We start from the raw sequence: 21,630 nt of genomic DNA on the forward strand, positions 1-21,630 counted from the left end.
GAACAATTTTGACAAATTTTCTACACAAAGAATTGGACAAAAATTCTGTAAAATTAAAATTTTTACAACATTTTCTATGGAAGTTAAATTTTGACAAAATTCTCTATAGAAGTAAAATTTTGACAAAATTTTCTATAGAAATAAAATTTTGACAAAATTTTCTATAGAAATAAAATTTTGATATATCTTTTAATTGTCATTAAAATTTTCACAAAATTTTCTACAGAAATAAAAAATTTTCACAATTTTCTGCTGTAGCAAAATCTCTAATAATTAAAAAAAATATATAAACTTGATGTCATGTCAGCTTAAGAGTTGCAATAAGATCAAGATTTTGAAACACAAAAGCAGGAAACTAGGGAATGTCTTCCAAATGCTCGAGAAATTAAAATTGGGCTTTGGTCAATATGTATTTGTGAACCGAAATTTACTTAGAGTAAGTAATAAATATTGGACGATCGTTCAATCATTTCTGTATTAATGGAATAAAATGTCCAAATCTGTGATGAACAGTAATGACTAATGATTTCATAATAATATGTATGTAATGTCTTAACCAAAATGAGTAAAATTATTAACTTAATATTCTGGATATTCGCTATGAATTTTTAAGGCCAGTTTTTAAGGATGAAAAAAAAAAATCATGTAAATCATTACTTTCTTCTTTATTGCATATTCGAATGTTAGTGACCATATTACATTTCATGTAGAGTTTCCTTTTATATATTATTGACAAAACAAGAAAAATAATTCTCTGTTTCTAGCGACACTTATTAAATTTTCTGCATTTCGGAATTCTGTCCATTGTTGAATATTTTGAATCCAGGCCATCTCTTGTCTTCCTCTACTACGTTTTCCTTCTATATTGGCTTGTAAAATTGTCTGTAGGATACGGTATTTTGGGTTTCGCATTATATGACCAAGATATGAAATTTTTCTTCTCTTTATGTTAGTGAATAGTTCTCTAGTTCTGTTCAATCTCCGTAGAACTTCGTCATTTGACACATGATCTATCCATGGAATTTTAAGAATTCTTCGATATATCCACATTTCGAATGTTTCTAATCGCTTGACATCTACTGCTTTTAATGTCCATACTTCCACTGAGTATAACAATATTGGCCATATGTAGGCTTTTATGAACCTTGTCTTTATTGTGATATTCATATCATGGCTGGTTAATAATCATTACTTTAAGCCTGATTTATTATACCGAACTGATTTCGAAAAATCATCCATGTTTATGGAAATTTCCCACCAAATTCACATTCATAAAAAATATCCCCAACTTGGGGGACATTTTCTTAATACTGGCAACAATCTATCCCTGGTAGATTTATATGACCAGAACGCATATATAACCCTTCCCGCTTGACGAAAAAAACCAACAAAACGCATATAGCTAAAGGATTCTTTTCGTCTTCCTTTATACTCCTTCATTCACTCATTGCATTTAGTTTTATTAGCTAAAGTTTTTCTTCCAACGTCGTTGTCTGGCTATGGATTTGAAATGTAAAAGTTTTGGCATTTAATTTCAATTTAATGCCCTTTGGAAAAATAAAGCTTGAATTTGCGAAAAGTTCTTGGCTTTGGGGTTTTCCCATTTTTTTCTTAGTGAGCAATACTTTTTAATCGCTATTTTCTTCGTTTCTTCACTTGGACATGATGATTTGTCTGGTAATTAGCACATAATTGAAAACAGGTCTTAATTACGAATGTCTTGAGCTTAAGATAAAGTTTTCGTCCTCAATGAAATTATTTGTACGGATACATATGTCAGTGCAGAAAAAATGCGAAATTTAACAGAAGGTTAATGCAAATATTGTGAAAAATATATTTGACAATTGAGACAGCGATTATCTGAAGGCAGGGGATTGAGTTCGGTCTAGACGATGAATTAAAATTTTTAATTTAGTTGATCACAAATATCGTCACATTTGTTATTCGAACAGAAGGAATACGTGTTTATAGATAAGAACCAATCATATGCAATAAAAACAATTTTCAATTAAAAGAAAGTTTATAACCTTTGCTTTAAATTTAGGACACTCCGTTAAAGTGGAATGTCTTTGAAGTAAGACAAATTTTCCTTAATGTAAAAACAAGCACTTTTGATTTAAAGAAATTACTTTTAAATAAACTGCGATTTTGAAATTTTGATTTATAGGAAAAAGCTTCAAATATAGCCTGAAATTTTATTTTAAAGGGTGATACGGTCAAAATTTGGTCAAGGGAAAACGCGTGTAAATCGGTGAAATCGTTTATTTAAAAAATCAAATTAAATTTCTTTTTCAAGTTCAATTAGTATAAAATTCAGGAAAAATATTCAGTTAGGCTTTTCCTTTTCCAAATCCGAATTGCCGGGCCTCACGCTTGACACCTGCCATCAGATTTTGTACAGCCACCTTGTCCACCTTCTTCGCCGCAGAAAGCCAGTTTGCCTTGAACTGCTGCTCGTCCTTAGCAGTTGTTTTGGTCTTCTTTAGGTTCCGCTTGACAATAGCCCAGTATTTCTCAATTGGGCGGAGCTCTGGCGTGTTGGGAGGGTTCTTGTCCTTGGGTTCTTGTACCACTCCATGGCCTTTTTACCGTAATGGCAAGATGCCAAATCCGGCCAAAACAGTACGGAACAACCGTGTTTCTTCAGGAAAGGCAGCAGACGTTTATTCAAACACTCTTTAACGTAAATTTCTTGGTTGACAGTCCCGGAAGCTATGAAAATGCTGCTTTTCAAGCCACAGGTACAGATGGCTTGCCAAACCAGATATTTCTTTGCGAACTTTGACAATTTTATGTGCTTGAAAATATCTGCTACCTTTCCCCTTCCTTTTGCCGTATAAAACTCCTGTCCCGGAAGCTGCTTGTAGTCGGCTTTGACGTAGGTTTCGTCGTCCATTACCACGCAGTCAAACTTCGTCAGCATCGTCGTGTACAGCCTCCGGGGTCGCGCTTTGGCCGTCGTATTTTGTTTATCATCGCGATTTGGAGTCACTACCTTCTTGTAAGTCGATAGTCCGGCTCGTTTTTTGGCTCGATGCACGGTTGTAGACGATACACCCAGCGGCATCTCGGAGAGAGAGGTTAGGGTTTCGCTTGAAACTACCGGCAACTCTCTTTGTCGTCTCAGCGGCTTCCGGTTTTCGATTTCCTCCCGATCCAGACTTCCTGGCTGTCGACAAACGTTCCCCAAACACTTTAATTACATTTGTAACGGTTGTTGACTTGGCAACTTTTAGCGATTTTGCCAGATTTGCGTGCGAGTAGCTCGGATTTTCGCGATGCGCGAGCAAAATTTTGATACGCTGCTCTTCTTGCTTGGACGGCTTTTTGACAACTGAAGAGTGAATTCCAAAATCAAAATGGGAGCAACATTCTACACACACACAGCTTCAAAATGAGGGGTGTTCAGGTTTTTTAAATGCAAAATTGAAAGAAATACGTCAAGTTTATATTGACCAAATTTTGACCGTATCACCCTTTAGGATTTTGTTCAGATTTTGTTTTTTTCAGATTAAAAAATATTTTTTTATTTTGAAGTTTTTGGTTCAATTTGTAAACTGACATTTATTTGTACAAGTTAACCCACTTAATATATCACAAAAACAGAAAGGAATTGCAATAAATGAAGTCTGTATTCTAATTGTATTTTAATACAGCCTAAAATTAAAGATAAGAAACTCGTTAAAAGCCTTCTTGATTTCAAAGAAGAAGTATCTTTGGATTCAAAAAAAAAAAATAATCGCCAAAAAATTAGTGAAGATGTTCTTTTTGGATCCGAAAGTGGTGCGAAATTGACGCAAAAGCGATGAATTTAGCATGGGCTTGTCATAGGACAGATGTCCACCATTTCAACAGCCGACGCACTGAATTTGCATCACTTCTTAAAGTGCGAATCCAGTGTTGTGGATGTGAATGAAGAAATTTTGTGATATTTTGACGAATAAATTATTTTTAAAATTTTTTATGATTTTTAATGCATTAGAAAGCTTGTCTGGAAGGTTTGACATGAAATATATTCAAAAATTCGCAATTTTTCTAGAAAGGATTTAGCATTTGTATACCCTCCACCATAGGATGCGGGTATAACAGGTTGGCTGATAAGCCCCTGGTCTAACAAAGAAAAACACATATTCTTTTTGTCAAAATTCGTTCCCTACAAGAGCGATACAACGATTATAACGATCTTCCAATATTTTGATACCATTTGGGTAGTACTCCTTCGGTTTTGCCTCAAAATAGGCCTCAGTTTCGGCGATCACCTCATCATTGCAGCCACATTTTTACTTGTCAGCATCCTTTTGAGGTCTGAGAACAAGAAAAAGTCGCTGGGGGCCAGATCTGGAGAATACGGTGGGTTGGGAAGCAATTCGAAGCCCAATTCATGAATTTTTGCCATCGTTACCAATGACTTGTGGCACGGTGCGTTGTCTTGGTGGAACAACACTTTGTTCTTCTTCATATGGGGCCAGTTTGCCGCGATTTCGACCTTCAAACGCTCCAATAACGCCATATAATAGTCACTGTTGATGGTTTTTCCCTTCTCAAGATAATCGATAAAAAATTATTACATGCGCATCCCAAAAAACAGAGGCCATTACTTTGCCAGTGGACTTTTGAATCTTTCCACGCTTCGGAGACGGTTCACCGGTCGCTGTCCGACTGTCTATTGGACTCAGGAGTGTAGTGATGGAGCCATGTTTTATCCATTGTCACATATCGATGGAAAAACTTGGGTGTATTACGAGTTAACAGCTGCAAACACCGCTCAGAATCATCAACACGTTGTTGTTTTTGGTCAAATGTGAGCTCGCGCGGCACCCATTTTGCACAGAGCTTCCGCATATCCAAATATTGATGAATGATATGACCAACACGTTCCTTTGATATCTTTAAGGCCTCTGCTATCTCGATCAACTTCATTTTACGGTCATTCAAAATCATTTTGTGGATTTTTTTGATGTTGTCTCTTTCGGGCGTTCACTCGTTCACCGTCCTCCGTGCTCATTTCACCACGCTTGAATTTTGCATACCAATCAATTATTGTTGATCTCCCTGGGGCAGAGTCCGGAAACTCATTATCAAACCCAGTTTTTGCTTCCACCGTATTTTTTTCCCTTCATAAAACAGTATTTTATCAAAACACGAAATTCCTGTTTTCCATTTTTTTCACAATAACAAAAGTTGCTTCACAAAAGACGCTCTATCTCACAAACTAATTGATTACAGACGGCAAATTTTGACACGAATCATTTGAAGGTTGGTACTATATAAAAATAATATGCATGTAATACTAGCAACGCCATCTATGTGTCAGACCGGGGACTTATCAACCAACCTGTTATTAACTTTGTCATTCCGTTTGTACCACATCGAAATATTGCTCTAAGACCCCATAAAGTATATATATTCTGGGTCGTGGGTCGATCTAAACCTGTCCGTCCGTCCGTCTGTTGAAATCACGCTAACTTCCGAACGAAACAAGCTATCGACTTGAAATTGACACAAGTTGTTGTTATTGATGTAGGTCGGATGATATTGCAAATGGGCCATATCGGTCCACTTTTACGTATAGCCCTTATATAAACGGACCCCCAAATTTGGCTTGCAGACTCTCTAAGAGAAGCAAATTTCATCCGATCCGGCTGAAATTTGGTACATGGTGTTAGTATATGGTCTCTAATAACCATGCAAAAATTAGTCCTTATCGGTTCATAATTATATTTAGCCCCTATATTAACCGATCCCCCGATTTGGTTTTCGGAGCCTCTAAGAGAAGCAAATTTCATCCGATCCGGATGAAATTTTGTACATGGTGTTAGTATATGGTCTCTAACTACCATGCAAAAATTAGTTCACATCAGTTCATAATTATATATAGCCCCCATATAAACCGATCCCTCGATTTGGCTTTCGGAGCCTCTAAGAGAAGCAAATTTCATCCGATTCAGCTGAAATTCGGTACATGATGTTAGTATATGGTCTCTAATTACCATGCAAAAAGTTGTCCACATTGGTGCATAGCCCCCATATAAACCGATCATCAGATCGACCTCCGGAGTCTCTTGGAAGACCAAAATTCATCTGATTCAGTTGATATTTGGTACGTGGTGTTAATATATGGCCTCAAACACCTATGCAAAAATTGGTCGAAATCGGTCCATCATTATATATAGCCCCCATATAAACCGATACCCACATTTGACCTTCGTAGCCTCTTGGAAGAGTAAAATTCATCCCATTCGGTTGAAATTTGGTACGTGATGTTAGTATATGGTATCCAACAACCACGCAGGAATTGATTCATATCAGTTCATAATTATATATAACCCCCATATAAACCAATCCCCAGATTTGACCTCCGGTGCCGTTTGGAGAAGCAAAATTCATCCGATCTGGTTGAAATTTGGTACGTGGTGGTAGTATATGATATTTAACAACCATGCCAAAAGTGGTCCATATCAGTCCATAATGATATATAGCCCCCATATAAACCGATCCCGAGATTTGGTTTTGGAGTCTCTTGGAGGAACAAATTTCATCCGAGTCAGTTGAAATTTGGTACATTGTGCTAGTATATGGCCGTTAACAACCATGCCTAACTAGGTCCATATTGGTCTATAGTTATATATAGCCTTCAGATAAATCGATCCCCAATCACACAAAAATTGGTCCATATCAAGTTCATAATTGTATATAGCCCCCATATAAGCGACCCCAATATTTCAATTCTGGCTCCCTACGTACCGTGCAAAAGTCCATATCGATTCGTAAGTATTTGTAGACTTATCTACATATACCGTTTTTGTCTAATATATACATCGTATGGACTAACTCACAATTTAGAAAACGATTTAAGATACCACAACCTAAGTAATTCGATTGTGGATGAGAGTCGTTCTTATAAGTTTCTACGCTATCCATGGTGGAGGGTACATAAGATTCGGCCTGACCGAACTTACCGCCATATATACTTGTTTTCGGTAAAATTTAAATAATTTGCATCTTATTACTTCTTAATCGTTTTTTAACAGGCTTGAAAAAATAAAATTTTAAAGTTACTATTAAAAATATGAAAAAAGCGAGTTATGCAAAAATTGACGCAAATGGACTTCCTGTGCACTTAAAATAAAGAACATCTTTGGGAGGACATTTTTGGAAGTGCTTTTAATGTTGTGCCTTTAGAAGATCTTCCAAATTCTTTTGGTGGGTAGTTTACTTGTAGTGTATGTATATGGAAGCAACTTCGGAATTCGATCCGATGGGAATTACATTTTAAGGGGAGCCTTACGTTTCACATTTTTTATATTGAGTGGATAAAACAGCAAAGTAATGTACAGTTTAAAACTGAACCGATTTCAATGAAAGGGTACAACAGTGGAATAATGTGCGTCAAAGTTGAAAACAATTGCTAGTATATAAGCGCTTTATGTGATCCCAACTTTATTTTTCAATTTCAATAACCCTCGTCCTTGTAAGAAATTTTCTCAAACAACAAATACATGGACAAATAGATGGATGAACGCTAAAGGCTAGATCAGCTCAGGAGGTGAGCCTAAGTCGATCGATATATATTGCAAGGGACCTAATAAAAATATTTCTGATGGCAAATTTTCTTGCAAATCAAGGTTATTTACTATTCCCTAACCACTATGTTCTTTAGGGTATAACTATGAGTATGGTCGCACCAAGCAAATCTGAGAATTATTTTTTTTTTACATCCAGCCTCTAAGATGGGGATATAATGAGTTGGCCAATCCGTTGGTGAGACATCGAAATATAAATTTCAGTTTATATAACTAAGTCCGTCAGCCTGTTCATCTATTGTGGCCACGCTACGACCTTCAACACTGACTCCTTCGTGCTGAAATGTGATCGCTTCTGAAAAAGTTGCACGAAATTTCTTACAGCCGATTTAAATTTATTGCATAGGGAAATTCGCATTTGTATTCTTTGGATTCGCATTTGTAATCTTTGGTTTCAATTTGTAGAAAATATGACCCGATTATCCTTTCAACAAAAACAATAATAATCCCATTATGAATTTTCATATTCATTTTAATAACCCATCAATAATTTTAATTATCACACCACAAATTTTATGAAATACTTCTACACAAAATGAATTGTACTTTAATTTCTATTTACGTTTGTTTGTTCCTCTCATCTATTTATTTTTGTGTTTTTTTTTTCTTCTTTGCAGCTCATATGGTGCGTGTCGATGAATCTGGTTATCCGGTTACCCACGAAGCTCGCAGTTTGGCAGAGAATCAAATGTACGAATTTTGGGTTTCTGCCTCAACTTCTGTTGGCGAGGGTGAGCCAACATCTGTGGTAGCACAGGCCACAAACACACGTGGTAAGTTGAAAAATTGAAATTCGATTTGATTTCATTGCCGTTTAAGTATTATTGTTTCAAAACACTCACACACACACACATGCACATACATATACACATATGCACACAGCTCTCAAACAATGTCGACATTGGATCCTTAATGAAATCTATGAATTGAAATCTATACAGATTCCATACAGAGTGTTAAACGTACGAGTATACATTTATGGACCTAACTGTTAGACATTCGTGTTGACGATTATGCGGTTGGAAATGAAATGAATGGGGTTTTGTATATTTTGCAATGTTATTTCTTTAGTTTTTTTCTACCCATCATCATATAATGGTCATGGGGGCGTAATTTGTCATTCTGATGGGGGCGTAATTTTTCATTCATTTTGTAACATACCGATAAATCGATTAAATAAATAAATTATTGATGACATTTGCGATCGATTTAATGTCTACCTCGCTGATCTTACCAGTCATTTCACTGCAAGAAATTTGAGGATATCTCCCACCAAATCCTCAGACACACTATTCACTACATGGACGGTGGAAGTACGCAGGCAGTTGAATGTCAGAGTCGATGGCGAAACAATTCCGACAACTAATTACTCAAGATTCTCGGGGTCACATTCGACAGCCTTCATAAGTCGTCCGCCCATGCCACTGCAATTTGTGATAAGCTCCGCGGTAGAAACAAGGTCCTCAAGTCGCTTGCCGGTAGCACTTGGGATGCGGACAAAGAAACCTTGTTAACTACATATAAGGCAATTGGCCGGTCAGTGGTGAACTATGTAGGAATAACATACAGACCTGTCAGAACGCTGCCCTTAGAACCGCAACAGGATGTCTCCGCAGTACACCCCTGGATCACCTTCATGCGGGGACCAGGACATCCCAGTGCGTCGACACAATTACATGTTGTCAAAGCAGTACCTCTTGGGTTGCCATTGAAGTTGTCATCCGAATCACCATATTGTGGATAGACAACCTCCACCCAGGAATGTAAGGGTTGATCTTCACCTTCTAGAGCCCTAGATCCAGCGTTACAAAAGAGAGCCTCTAGATCAGGCAGCATACCAGACAGGTCTGAACAGGATTCATGAGGATACTGTAGCTGAAGCGGTGAGAAGCTACAAGGTTAATCATGTTCTCGGAGTCCGACCGCCGCCCGTAGCACCGGAGGAAAGAGACCTCCCACGGCAGACAAGAGTAGTTTTGGCCCAACTAAAATCAGGCAAGTGCAGCCGCCTCAATTCATATTTTTTCCGTGATTGATAGCAGCGTAGCTGACGTGTGCCCCATCTGTCATCAAGGGCCACATGACACTCGTCACCTTTTTGCTTGCCCAGCTAAGCCTACCCGTCTGGACACACCCCATCCTTGTCGCAGAGTTCCTTGATCTGGCTACCAGCTGAACTATACCAGCATAGAACAAAATGGATGAAACTACATTAAAAACTGTTACAACAACAACAACAATAAATAAATAAAATATCGATTTCCGAGCATACAAAGTATATGTATTCTTCATCCGGAAGAAATTATAAAACGATATCACCATGTCTACGCTACATTTTTTGTGTGGTCTATCAGATCAAGTTCGAAGATATATATCGATCCAGGTTTTGGTAGAGCCCCTATATAAACCCCATATTTGGGATTTTGAGCATATAGACATCTCAATTGTTAACTGATTTTCCTGAAACTGGAAATCATTAGGAATTTTAGGTCCGCAACCAGGTGTGCCGAATATAGTGCGCATTGGTCTATGTTTTGATATAGACCCATATATACCATATAAATCAAAAGGTATAAAGGGCCAAAAATAGCTGAACCAAATAATGTGCGAATGGGTCTATGTTTACATACTTCATATAGATAAATTTCCCGATACATTTTGAGACTCTAGACACCTCACTTTTAATCCGGTTTTGTTAACTTTTTATTTCTATAGAAAATTTCAAAATTTCATTTCTATAGAAAATTTTTTCAACATTTGTTTCTATTAAAAATTTTGTCAACATTTTATTCGATAGAAAATTTTGTTAAAATTTTATTTCTGTAGAAAATTTGTTAAAATTTTATTTCTGTAGAAACTTTAGTCAATATTTTAATTGTATAGAACATTTTGTCAAAATTTTATTTCTATAGAAAATTTTATCAAAATTTCATTTCTATAGAAAATTTTGTTAAAATGTTATTTCTATAGAAAATTTTGTCAAAATTTTATATCTATAGACAATTTTTTTAAATTTTATTTCTATAGAAAGATTTGTAAAAAGAATAGTTTGTCAAAATTTTACTTCTTTAGAAAATATTGTAAAAATGCAATTTTCATAAAAAATGTTGTCAACATTTTATTTCTATTAAAATTTTGTCAAAATTTTATTTCTATAAAAATTTTTGTCAAAATTTCATTTCTATAGAAGGAAGCCACTGTGGTGCAATGCTTGGCATGCCTGCCTTGCATACAAAAGGTCGTGGGTTCGATTCCTGCTTCGACCAAACACCAAAAAGTTTTTCAGTGGTGGATTTTCCCACCTCAGTAATGCTGGTAACATTTCTGAGGGCTTCAAAGCTTCTCAAGTGGTTTCACTGCAATGTGAAACGCCGTTCGGACTCGGCTATAAAAAGGAGGTTACTTGTCATTGAGCTTAACATGGAATCGGGCAGCACTCAGTGATAAGAGAGAAGTTCACCAATGGGGTATCACAAAGGACTGAATAATCAAAGTGAGCCTGATTCATCGGGCTGCCAGCTAACTTAACCCAACCTAACCTCTATGGAAAATTTTGTTAAAATTTAATTTCTAAAGAAAATGTTTTATATCTAGAGAAAATTTTAACAATATTTTATTTGCATAGTAAATTTTGTCAACAATTTCTTTCTAAAGAAATAGTTGTCAACAATTTTTTTCTATAGAAATATTTGTCAAAATTTTATTTCTATAGAAAATGTTGTCAAAATTTTATTTCTACAGAAAATTTTGTCAAAATTTTATTTCTATAGCAAATTTTTTTCAATATTTTATTTCTATTGAAAATGTTGTCAAAATTCTATTTCTATAGAAAACTTTGTGAAAGAAAAGTTTGTCAAAATTTTATTTCTATTACAATTTTGTCAAAAGTTTATTTCTATAGAAAATGTTGTCAAAATTTCATTTCTATAGAAGGAAGCCACTGTGGTGCAATGCTTGGCATGCCCGCCTTGCATATAAAAGGTCGTGGGTTCGATTCCTGCTTCGACCAAACACCCAAAAAGTTTTTCAGTGGTGGATTTTCCCACCTCAGTAATGCTGGTGACATTTCTGAGGGCTTCAAAGCTTCTCTAAGTGGTTTCACTGCAATGTGGAACGAAGTTCCGACTCGGCTATAAAATGGAGGTCCCTTGTCATTGAGCTTAACGTGCAATCGGGCAGCACTCAGTGATAAGAGAGAAGTTCACCAATGTGGTATCACAATGGACTGAATAGTCTAAGTGAGCCTGATACATCGGGCTGCCACCTAACTTAACCTAGCCTAACCTCTATGGAAAATTTTGCTAAATTTTATTTCTAAAGAAAATGTTTTATATCTAGAGAAAATTTTATCAATATTTTATTTGGATAGAAAATTTGGTCAACAATTTTTTTCTAAAGAAATATTTGTCAAAATTTTATTTCTATAGAGCATGTTGTCAAAATATTATTTCTAGAGAAAATTTTTCAAGAGTTTATTTCTATAGAAAATGTTGTCAAAAACGTTTTCTAAAGAAAAATTTGTCCAAATTTTATTTCTATTAAAAATTTTGCCAAAATTTTGTCAAAATTGTGTTCCTACAGAAAATTTTGTCAACATTTTATTACTATAGAAAATTTTGTTAAAATGTTATTTCTGTAGAAAATTTATTAAAATTTTATTTTTGTAGAAATTTTTGCCAATATTTTAATTGTATAGAAAATGTTGTCAAAATTTTATTTCTATAGAAAATTTTGTGAAAATTTTATTTCTCTAGAAAATTTTGTCGAAATTTTATTACTATTGAAAATTTTATCAAAATTTTATTTCTATAGAAAATGTTGTCAAAACTTTATTTCTACAGAAAATTTTGTCAAGATTTTATTTCTATAGAAAATTTTGTCAAAATTGTATGTCTATAGAAAGTTTTATCGAAATTTTAATTCTATAGAAAATTTTGTTAAAATTGTATTTCTATAGAAAATTTTGTCAAAATTTTATTCCTACAGAAAATTTTGTTAAAATGTTATTTCTGTGGAAATTTTGTTAAAGTTTTATTTTTGTAGAAACTTTTGTCAATATTTTAATTGTATAGAAAATTTTGTCCCAAGTTTATTTCTATAGAAAATTTTGTCGAAATTTTATTTCTATAGAAAATAGTGTCAACATTTCATTTTTATACAAAATTTTGTCAAAATTTTATTTCTATAGAAAATTTTATCAAAATTTCGTTTCTACACTGTTAAAAAAATATGTTTTTCATATGTTCCGATATAAACAAAATGTGTTTCGGACACAATTTTAAAACGCAATATGTTTAAGTGCAAACATGTATTGTTCCTAAACTCACACTGAATATTTGGGGCATCTATGTTAATGTGTTAGAATATATTATGTGGGGCATGAATGTTTCATAAAAATCATATGTGTGAATGCAAACATATATAAATTTACAAATTTCGACTAAACATACATATGTTGTGATATTTTATTCAAAGCGACAGAGAGAATACACGCAGAGAAGGAATATGATCACCTCAAACATGTTTTAAGAGCATGTAACATGTTTGTCACTAAAATGTTATTTTCTCGTCAAATATAACCTTCTTGCCGAAATCAGATACATGATTTCCGATAAAATAACATGGTTGCGAAAACCATGTTACATGGTCACCACACAAAAATAACATTTTGCTCTTAAAACATGTTTGAGGTGATCATATTCCTTCTCTGGGTGTATAGAGAAAGAAATAGAGATGGAAACCGGGAGAGTTGACAAAAGATATCAACATAACACAGCGAAAGAATCAAAAGAGAACAATTTCTGTGAAACCACTTGTACGTTGTTTCGGAAAACTGTCTTATGATAAGGCCAAACATTTGATATGCTTAAGTCTAAATATTATTTAATTTGAATAAAGAGAATGGACATTCGGAGCCAAGAGAATAGACATTTGCATATGTTTTCGCCTTGAGAGCAGCATTTTATGTATGTGTGGACATGTGTTTTATTTATCATTTTGGCATTATGGGCAAAATTTTTGTCTTGGTTCTTTAAAAGGAATCAGGGGTCTTCAAAAAATAACGAACGGGCGCTATACTCTTTTTAGAGTTGGGACAATAAAATGATATAAGGAAGAATTAGTGAAAAATTACACAGTAAAATATATAAAAACAACGTTTTGTTCCTCTTTATTAATAAGTAGTCCACGAGGAGTTGACGGACACCTTCAAATATAAAAGTGGGCTTTAAGTTCGACTTTTGCAGCTAATATAATATTATAGTATAAATATAAATGTTTAAATTAAAAAAACCAAAAAAGTGTTCGGTCGGAGCAGGAATTGAACCCACGACCCTTTGCATGCAGGGCAGACATGCTAACCGCTGCTCCACGTGGCAAATAAAAGTATGTTTCTGTTAAATAATATTATGTTTGCATGGGCTCGTGGGCGCTGCTATATAAATGTAACTTATAACGATAATTATCTACTGATGACTATAACAGCAACGTATTCCAGTGGATAGTGTGTTGGCTTACAAACTGTATGGTCCTCGGTTCGATTCTCTGTGCAGGCGAAAGGTAAAATTTAAAAAATTTACAAAAGTGAATAATTTCTTCAACATTATTTGTATTACAGAAAAAGGTGCCAAGAACTAAAATATTTCGTGGAAGTGAAAATTACGAGTATGTTAGGCAATGAGCACAATCGTCTTTGGGAAAAATTGTTCCAAGCATACAATATTTTTGGGCTCAAAATGCTTCCAAACATATAATATATTCATATAAAACAAACATATTAATGTTTCGGCAGTATCCAATAATATATGTGCTTCCAGCAAAATAGGTTTGGAACATATGTTAAAGAAGCGATTTTTTTTGAAGGTGTATAGAAAATTTTGTTAAAATTTTATTTCGATAGAAAATTTTGTCAAAATTTTAATTCTATAGAAAACTTTGTCAAAAGAAAATCTAGTCAAAATTTTATTTCTATTATTATTTTGTCAAAATTTTTGAATTATAATTTTGCCAAAATTTTATTTCTATAGAAAATTTTATCGAAATTTCGATTCTATAGAAAATTTTGTTAAGATTTTATTTCTATATAAAATGTTTTATATATACAGAATTTTATCAATATTTTATTTGTATAGAAAATTTTGTGAATAATTTTTTTATAGAAATATTTGTCAAAATTTTATTTCTATTAAAAATTTTGTCTAAATTTTATTTCTATAGAAAATGTTGTCAAAATTTTATTTCTATTTTCTGTAGAAAATATTATTTCTGTTTATCAAAATTTTATTTCTATAAAACATTTTGTCAAAATTTTATTTCTACAGAACATTTTGTCAAAATATTATTTCTGTTTATCAAAATTTTATTTCTATAGAAAATTTTGTCAAAATTGTATTTCTATAGAAAATTTTGTCAAAATTTTATTTCTATAAAGAATTAAAGTACCTGTTGGTTAGAGAGGAATGTTTCGTACATTCTACCAAAACATCAAAAATTCAACCAATAGTAAAAATCTACCATTTTTTGGTGGCAACCGTGCTGTAGAGTCAACTCCGGGTAATATAACAAAATCTCATTTTAATACCACTAATTTGTAATTCTATTTTGGAGGCTACCAAAAATGGATCGATATAAATTATCTTATTTTTTTGTGTATGCAAAAAGCTCTAAATTTCACATTTGATTCCAATTGAAATCATAGTGGCTCCTATGTTTAACCCTTTCACTACCGAAATAAACCTAATGTTAAAAATTTTAATTTTTTTGCTTTTTACTTGTTGTAACATGTAGAACAAAAATTGTAATTTTGAGGACCTACCTCAATTACTTCAAGAGCTATATGAGTTTGTTCCGAAAACTTGATTCTTAAATTGTGACCAAATGGCCTTACGAAAATAAGCGCTTTTTGGCCTATAATATCTTCCAAAGCGTAAAAACAAGTATATACAGCAGTAAGTTCGGCCGGGCCGAATCTTAAATACCCACCACCATGAACCAAATATTAGGGTTTCCTTTGAAATTTCAGGAGGGCTTGAGGACTTGAGGACACTTCCCGAAGATAAATTTAAAGATTTCGCCTATGAAGACTATATCAGATTCTGGATTTATAAGAACCATTTTTGTTTGAGTCTTAGAGGAATCATTAACATCTCTTGTAAGTGTGCAAGAAAATTATAAAATAACGTCTTGATTTGAAATCTTAAATCTGTAGAAGTAAAATCTGGAAATTTTTCATTGAGTTTCAAGCAATTTTCATGATCAGTGCGCCTTCTACACCCTCAAGAAGTGAAGTCGGTCTATATGGAGGCATTACCAAATGGACCAATAAAAACTTAATCCGATACACGTTTTTGTGAGCCTAAAATACCAGAATATTTAAAATTTCAGGCAAATCAGATAAAAACTATGGTTTCTAGAAACCCAAGGAGTTAAATCGGGAGATCGTTCTTATGGGGGCTATACTAAAATATGGACCGATACTCACCATTTTCGGCACACCTCTTTGTGACCCGAAAATACCTCTAGATTTCCAATTTCAGGCAAATATGATAAAAACTTCGGATTCTAGAAGCCCAAGAAGTAAAATTGGGAAATCGATCTATATGGGGGCTATACCAAAATATGGACCGATACTCACCATTTTCGGCACACCTCTTTATGGTCCTAAAATACCTCTAGATTTCCAATTTCAGACAAATTGGATAAAAACTACGGTTTCTATAAGCCCAAGACCCCAAATCGGGAGATCGGTCTATATGGGGGCTATACCAAAATATGGACCGATACTCACAATTTTTGGCACACGTATTTGTGGTCCTACAATACCTCTATATTTCCAATTTCAGGTAAATTTAATAAAAACTGCGATTTCTATAAGCCCAAGAAGTAAAATCGGGAGATCGGTCTACATGGGGGCTATACCAAAATATGGACCGATACCCACAATTTTTGGCACACATATTTGTGGTCCTACAATACCTCTAGATTTCCAATTTCAGATAAATTGAATAAAAACTGCGGTTTCTATAAGCCCAAGAAGTAAAATCGGGAGATCGGTCTAAATGGGAGCTACACCAAAATATGGACCGATACTCACAATTTTTGGCACACGTATTTGTGGTCATACAATACCTCTAGATTTCCAATTTCAGGTAAATTCAATAAAAACTGCGGTTTCTATAAGCCCAAGAAGTAAAATTGGGAGATCGGTCTATATGGGGGCTATACCAAAACGTGGACCGATACTCACCATTTTTGGCACACCTCTTTATGGTCATAAAATACGTCCAGATTTCAAATTTCAGGCAAATTGGATAAAAACTACGATTCCTATAAGCCCAAGACCCAAATCGGGAGGTCGGTTTATATGGGGACTATATCAAAACCTGGACCAATATAGCCCATCTTCGAACTTGACCTGCCTGCAGACAAAAGACGAGTTTGTGCAAAATTTCAGCACGATTGCTTCATTATTGAAGACTGTAGCGTGATTACAACAGACAGACAGACAGACGGACATCGTTATATCGTCTTAGAATTTCTCCCTGATCAAGAATATATATACTTTATATAGTCGGAAATCGATATTTCGATGTGTTACAAACGGAATGACAAACTTATTATACCCCCGTCACCATTCTATGGTGGTGGGTATAAAAATACAAAAATACAAAAAACAAGAACAGGAAAAAATCAGATATAGTTTTTCTATGAATGTCCATTTACTAGAGACATACTGTAGAAAAATGATATCAAAATTTCGTATTTATACCCACCACCATAGAATGGTGACGGGGGTATAATAAGTTTGTCATTCCGTTTGTCCATGTTTTGGTATAGCCCCCATATAGACCGATATCCCGATTTTACTTCTTGGGCTTCTAGAATCCGAAGTTTTTATCCAATTTGCCTGAAATTGGAAATCTAGAGGTATTTTCTTATAAATCCAGAATCTGAAAAAACCTCATAGGTGAACTCTTTAAATTTATCTTCGGGAAGTGTCCTCAAGCCCTCCTGAAATTTCAGAGGAAACCCTAATGGTGGTGGGTATTTAAGATTCGGCCCGGCCGAACTTATTACTGTATATACTTGTTTTGGTTTATAAAAATGCATTTTAATGTTCACCAATATGGAAAATATTAATAGAATATTTAGATTAAAGCTGCTACTTTAAAATAACATCGACAAATAAATCGAAACTAGGTGTGAAAATAGAGTTTAGTGTCATTTTCAAATGTTCTCCTAAGTGGGCATCGGTAGTCAAAGGGTTAATAAAGTATACTCCCATACACACTCCCATAGACACAAATATAAGCCAATTGTAAATTTCTATTTCATTTCATTTGTTTTTTTGCTGAGGTCATTTTTCAATTGTTTCCGCTTAACAGAGGCCGAGTACACTTATACTCCTTCACAGAGCGAAAGATATTTGATTACATCCTTTTTCGCACTTTTGTTTTATTTTTAGCCCCAGCAAGGATTGCCTCCTTCGGACAAGTGGTACGTAAAGCAGTGGGGACAAGTCTAATCCTAGAATGTCTTGCCGTAGGTAATCCAACACCAAGAGCACGATGGCTAACAAGAGATCGACCGGTTACCTTTAGTCCTTTCTATGAAGTGACAAATGAGGGAAACTTGAAAATACATCGTAAGTTCTTGTTAACAAAAACAGAAGAAAAAAACGAACTTTCAATTCCCCAGTGGTAGAAAATAGAAGAAGTTCAACAAAAGGAACTGGCAAACGAAAACAAGAATGTTAATTAAAATATGTTACTTTTACTCCTCCCTCTCTTTCTCTCTCTCTTTTTGCTCAATATTTCTTCCATGTTCTCTAATGCTTTGGCCTAACAAACACTCCAACAAATGGTTCGATGACCATATAACACGTTTGATGACATTTCTTCTGCTTCTTTATCTCTGCTGCATGCCATTTCTAACTCCTCATGGATGGATATGTGTGTGAGAACAGGAGTTGAGGGTAGTCTGTCCGGAAATTACACATGTACGGCAAACAATCTTTTTGGCAGTGATGAAATACAATACCAAGTGATTGCCATGAAACCACCAGCCTCGCCACAAATCATTGTCCAGTATGCCTCAGCCGATAGTATACGTGTGAGTTGGGATCCACCCGATGACGGAGGTGCTCCATTGCAAGGCTATGCCATATCGTATCGCATTATGGGCGAGACATGGTCACAAACGGAATTGATGCCAGAGAATAATGCCTACACTATAACCGGATTGAAATGTGGCAATCAGTACATCATCAAAATGTCGGCCCACAATATTGTTGGCGACGGAGCGGCTAGTGAGGAAATTAATGTTTGGACCAAGGGTAAAGGTGAGTGATGAAAACGAATTCCCTCCAAGTATAGGTTGTCACATTCGTGGAATGGTCTAATGCTTGTTTCACATTTCCCATTGTGGAAAACTAGCCGGTTGTTATTTGAGTTAACATGGCATTTTTCACCACCTAATAGGCTGGCAAACCAAGCGTGTACTTTATTCGTCTCCATGGACTCAATTCAATTTTTATCCACTTTCTATTACAGCTTCCCAGGCTCCCAATAGCAACGATCTAATTGCCACGAACGCATCATGCGTTAATTTGAAATTGTCAGCATGGAATAATGGCGGTTGCCCAATTCATCATTTTTCCATTGAACACCGTCCACTGGGTAAGTTGTCCAACTACAACCAACTAACATCAAATTTAGTCCCATGGTGATGCTCGCATCGGCGCCTAGTTTCGTTGATTATTTATTGTGGTTTATCGCTGCAACTAACTAAAACTACTACTACTGGTGGTTAATATCTCCATAGCATCCCACTCTCTGTTGTTGTAGATGGTAATACCATGTTAATGTCAGGGTTGCCTAGTGAATACGAGCAATGAAATAAGATATAGACCATGGTGAAGACATTAGATTTGTGAATTGTGGGATTTACCTTGCAGATATGGCAAGCCCATATTATCTTAATTAACAAAGAAGAATGTTAATATGGATTTGGTTTAATGTCAAAATTAGATTTGATTCAATTGGTTTTGGCTACCGAATACTTTTAGCTGGACATACGATTTAACTTCAAATTAGAAATTCTTCAAATCAAATGAATCCTTTTTTTAGCCAACTGAAACTTTTTTCATTTAATGGGAAACCATTTTTAATTCAAATGAAACTTGTTTACCTCAAACGAAACTGTGTAGAAATTATTAAGATGTTAGTTCGAATATTCATTTAATTAATTATGCCCTTCACGACTACTATGGTCCAGGGTATAATAAGTTTGTGCATTTGTATATAACACCAAGAAGGAGCAGTCTCAGACCCATCGTTTAGTATACATAGAAAAAAAATCTGTAGTTAAACTACGCTAAATGTTACTTATTTTTATTCTAAAAAAAATTATTTGCTAGTTGTTAAATTTTATTATTTTTCGAAATTTTCCACAGCCCAATGAATTTTTAATACCCACAACCATATAATGGTGACGGGGGTATAATAAGTTTGTCATTCCATTTGTAACACATCAAAATATTGATTTCCGACTATATAAAGTGTATATATTCTTGATCAGGGAGAAATTCTAAGACGATATAACAGGTTGGCTGTCAAAATTCGTTTTTATTATTCAACATAGTTCCCTTCAAGGGCGATACAACGATTAAAACGAACTTCCAATTTTTTGATACCATTTTGATAGTACTCCTTCGGTTTCGCCTCAAAATAGGCCTCAGTTTCGGCGATCACCTCTTCATTGCAGCCAAATTTTTTTCCTGCGAGCATCCTTTTGACGTCTGAGAACAAGAAAAAGTCACTGGGAGCCAGATCTGGAGAATACGGTGGGCGGGGAAGCAATTCGAAGCCCAATTCATGAATTTTTGCCATCGTTCTCAATTACTTGTGGAACCGTGCGTTGTTTTGGTGGAACAACACTTTTTATACCCACCACCATAGGATGGGGGGTATATTAACTTTGTCATTCCGTTTGTAACACATCGAAATATTGCTCTAAGATTCCATAAAGTATATATATTCTGGGTCGTGGTGAAATTCTGGATCTGGAATGGGCCATATCGGTCCAGTTTTATGTATAGTCCCCATATAAACGGACCCCAAATTTGGCTAGCCGATCCTCCAGAAGAACCAAATTTCATCCGATGGTGTTAGTATATGGTCTCTGACAACCATGCAAAAATTGGTCCACATCGGTCCATAATTATATATAGCCCTCATATAAACCGATCCCCCGATTTGGCTTACGGAGCCTCTAAGAGAAGCAAATTTCATCCGATCCGGCTGAAATTTGGTACATGGTGTTAGTATATGGTCTCTAACAACCATGCGAAAATTGGTCCACATCGGTCCATAATTATATATAGCCCCCATATAAACCGATCCCCAGATTTGGCTTGCGGAGCCTCTAAGAGAAGCAAATTCCATCCGATCCGGTTGAAAGTTGGTACATGGTGTCAGCATATAAACTTTAACAACCATGCAAAAATTGGTCCACATCGGTCCATAATTATATATAGCCCCCATATAAATCGATCCCGAGATTTGGCTTTGGATACACTTGGAAGAGCAAATTTCATCCGAGTCAGTTGAAATTTGGTACATTGTGCTAATATACGGCCGTTAACAATCATGCCTAACTAGGCCCATATCGGTCTATAGTTATATGTAGCCCTCAGATAAATCGATCCTCAATCAAACAAAAATTGGTCCATATCAAGTTCATAATTTTATATAGCTCACATATAAGCGACCCCCATATTTCAATTCTGGCTCTGTACGTACTGTGCAAAATTCCATATCGATTCGTAATTATTTGTAGACTTACCTACACATACCTTTTTTGTCTAATATATACCACGTATGGACTAACTCACAATTTAGAAAACGATGTTAATAAGTGTTAAGATACCACAGCCCTATTAATTCGTTTGCGGATGGCAGTCTTTCGTAGAAGTTTCTACGCAATCCATGGTGGAGGGTACATAAGATTCGGCCTGGCCGAACTTACGGCCGTATATACTTGTTTCTTC

At 35.0% G+C, this 21,630-nt stretch overlaps 1 protein-coding gene across 1 annotated transcript in view; it reads left to right on the top strand.

Annotated features, from left to right (window-relative positions):
• The window catches only part of Dscam3 (Down syndrome cell adhesion molecule 3), a 317,456-nt gene that overhangs the window by 262,820 nt on the left and 33,006 nt on the right, over positions 1-21,630 (top strand). The window contains exons 23-26 of the mRNA XM_075299301.1: positions 8,201-8,356; positions 18,046-18,225; positions 18,547-18,921; positions 19,133-19,258. Coding sequence (XP_075155416.1) covers positions 8,201-8,356; positions 18,046-18,225; positions 18,547-18,921; positions 19,133-19,258 — 837 coding nt within the window. The remainder of the gene's footprint in view (positions 1-8,200; positions 8,357-18,045; positions 18,226-18,546; positions 18,922-19,132; positions 19,259-21,630) is intronic.

Source organism: Haematobia irritans, chromosome 1, assembly GCF_050003625.1.
Source record: "Haematobia irritans isolate KBUSLIRL chromosome 1, ASM5000362v1, whole genome shotgun sequence".
Taxonomy (NCBI): Eukaryota; Metazoa; Arthropoda; class Insecta; order Diptera; family Muscidae; genus Haematobia; species Haematobia irritans.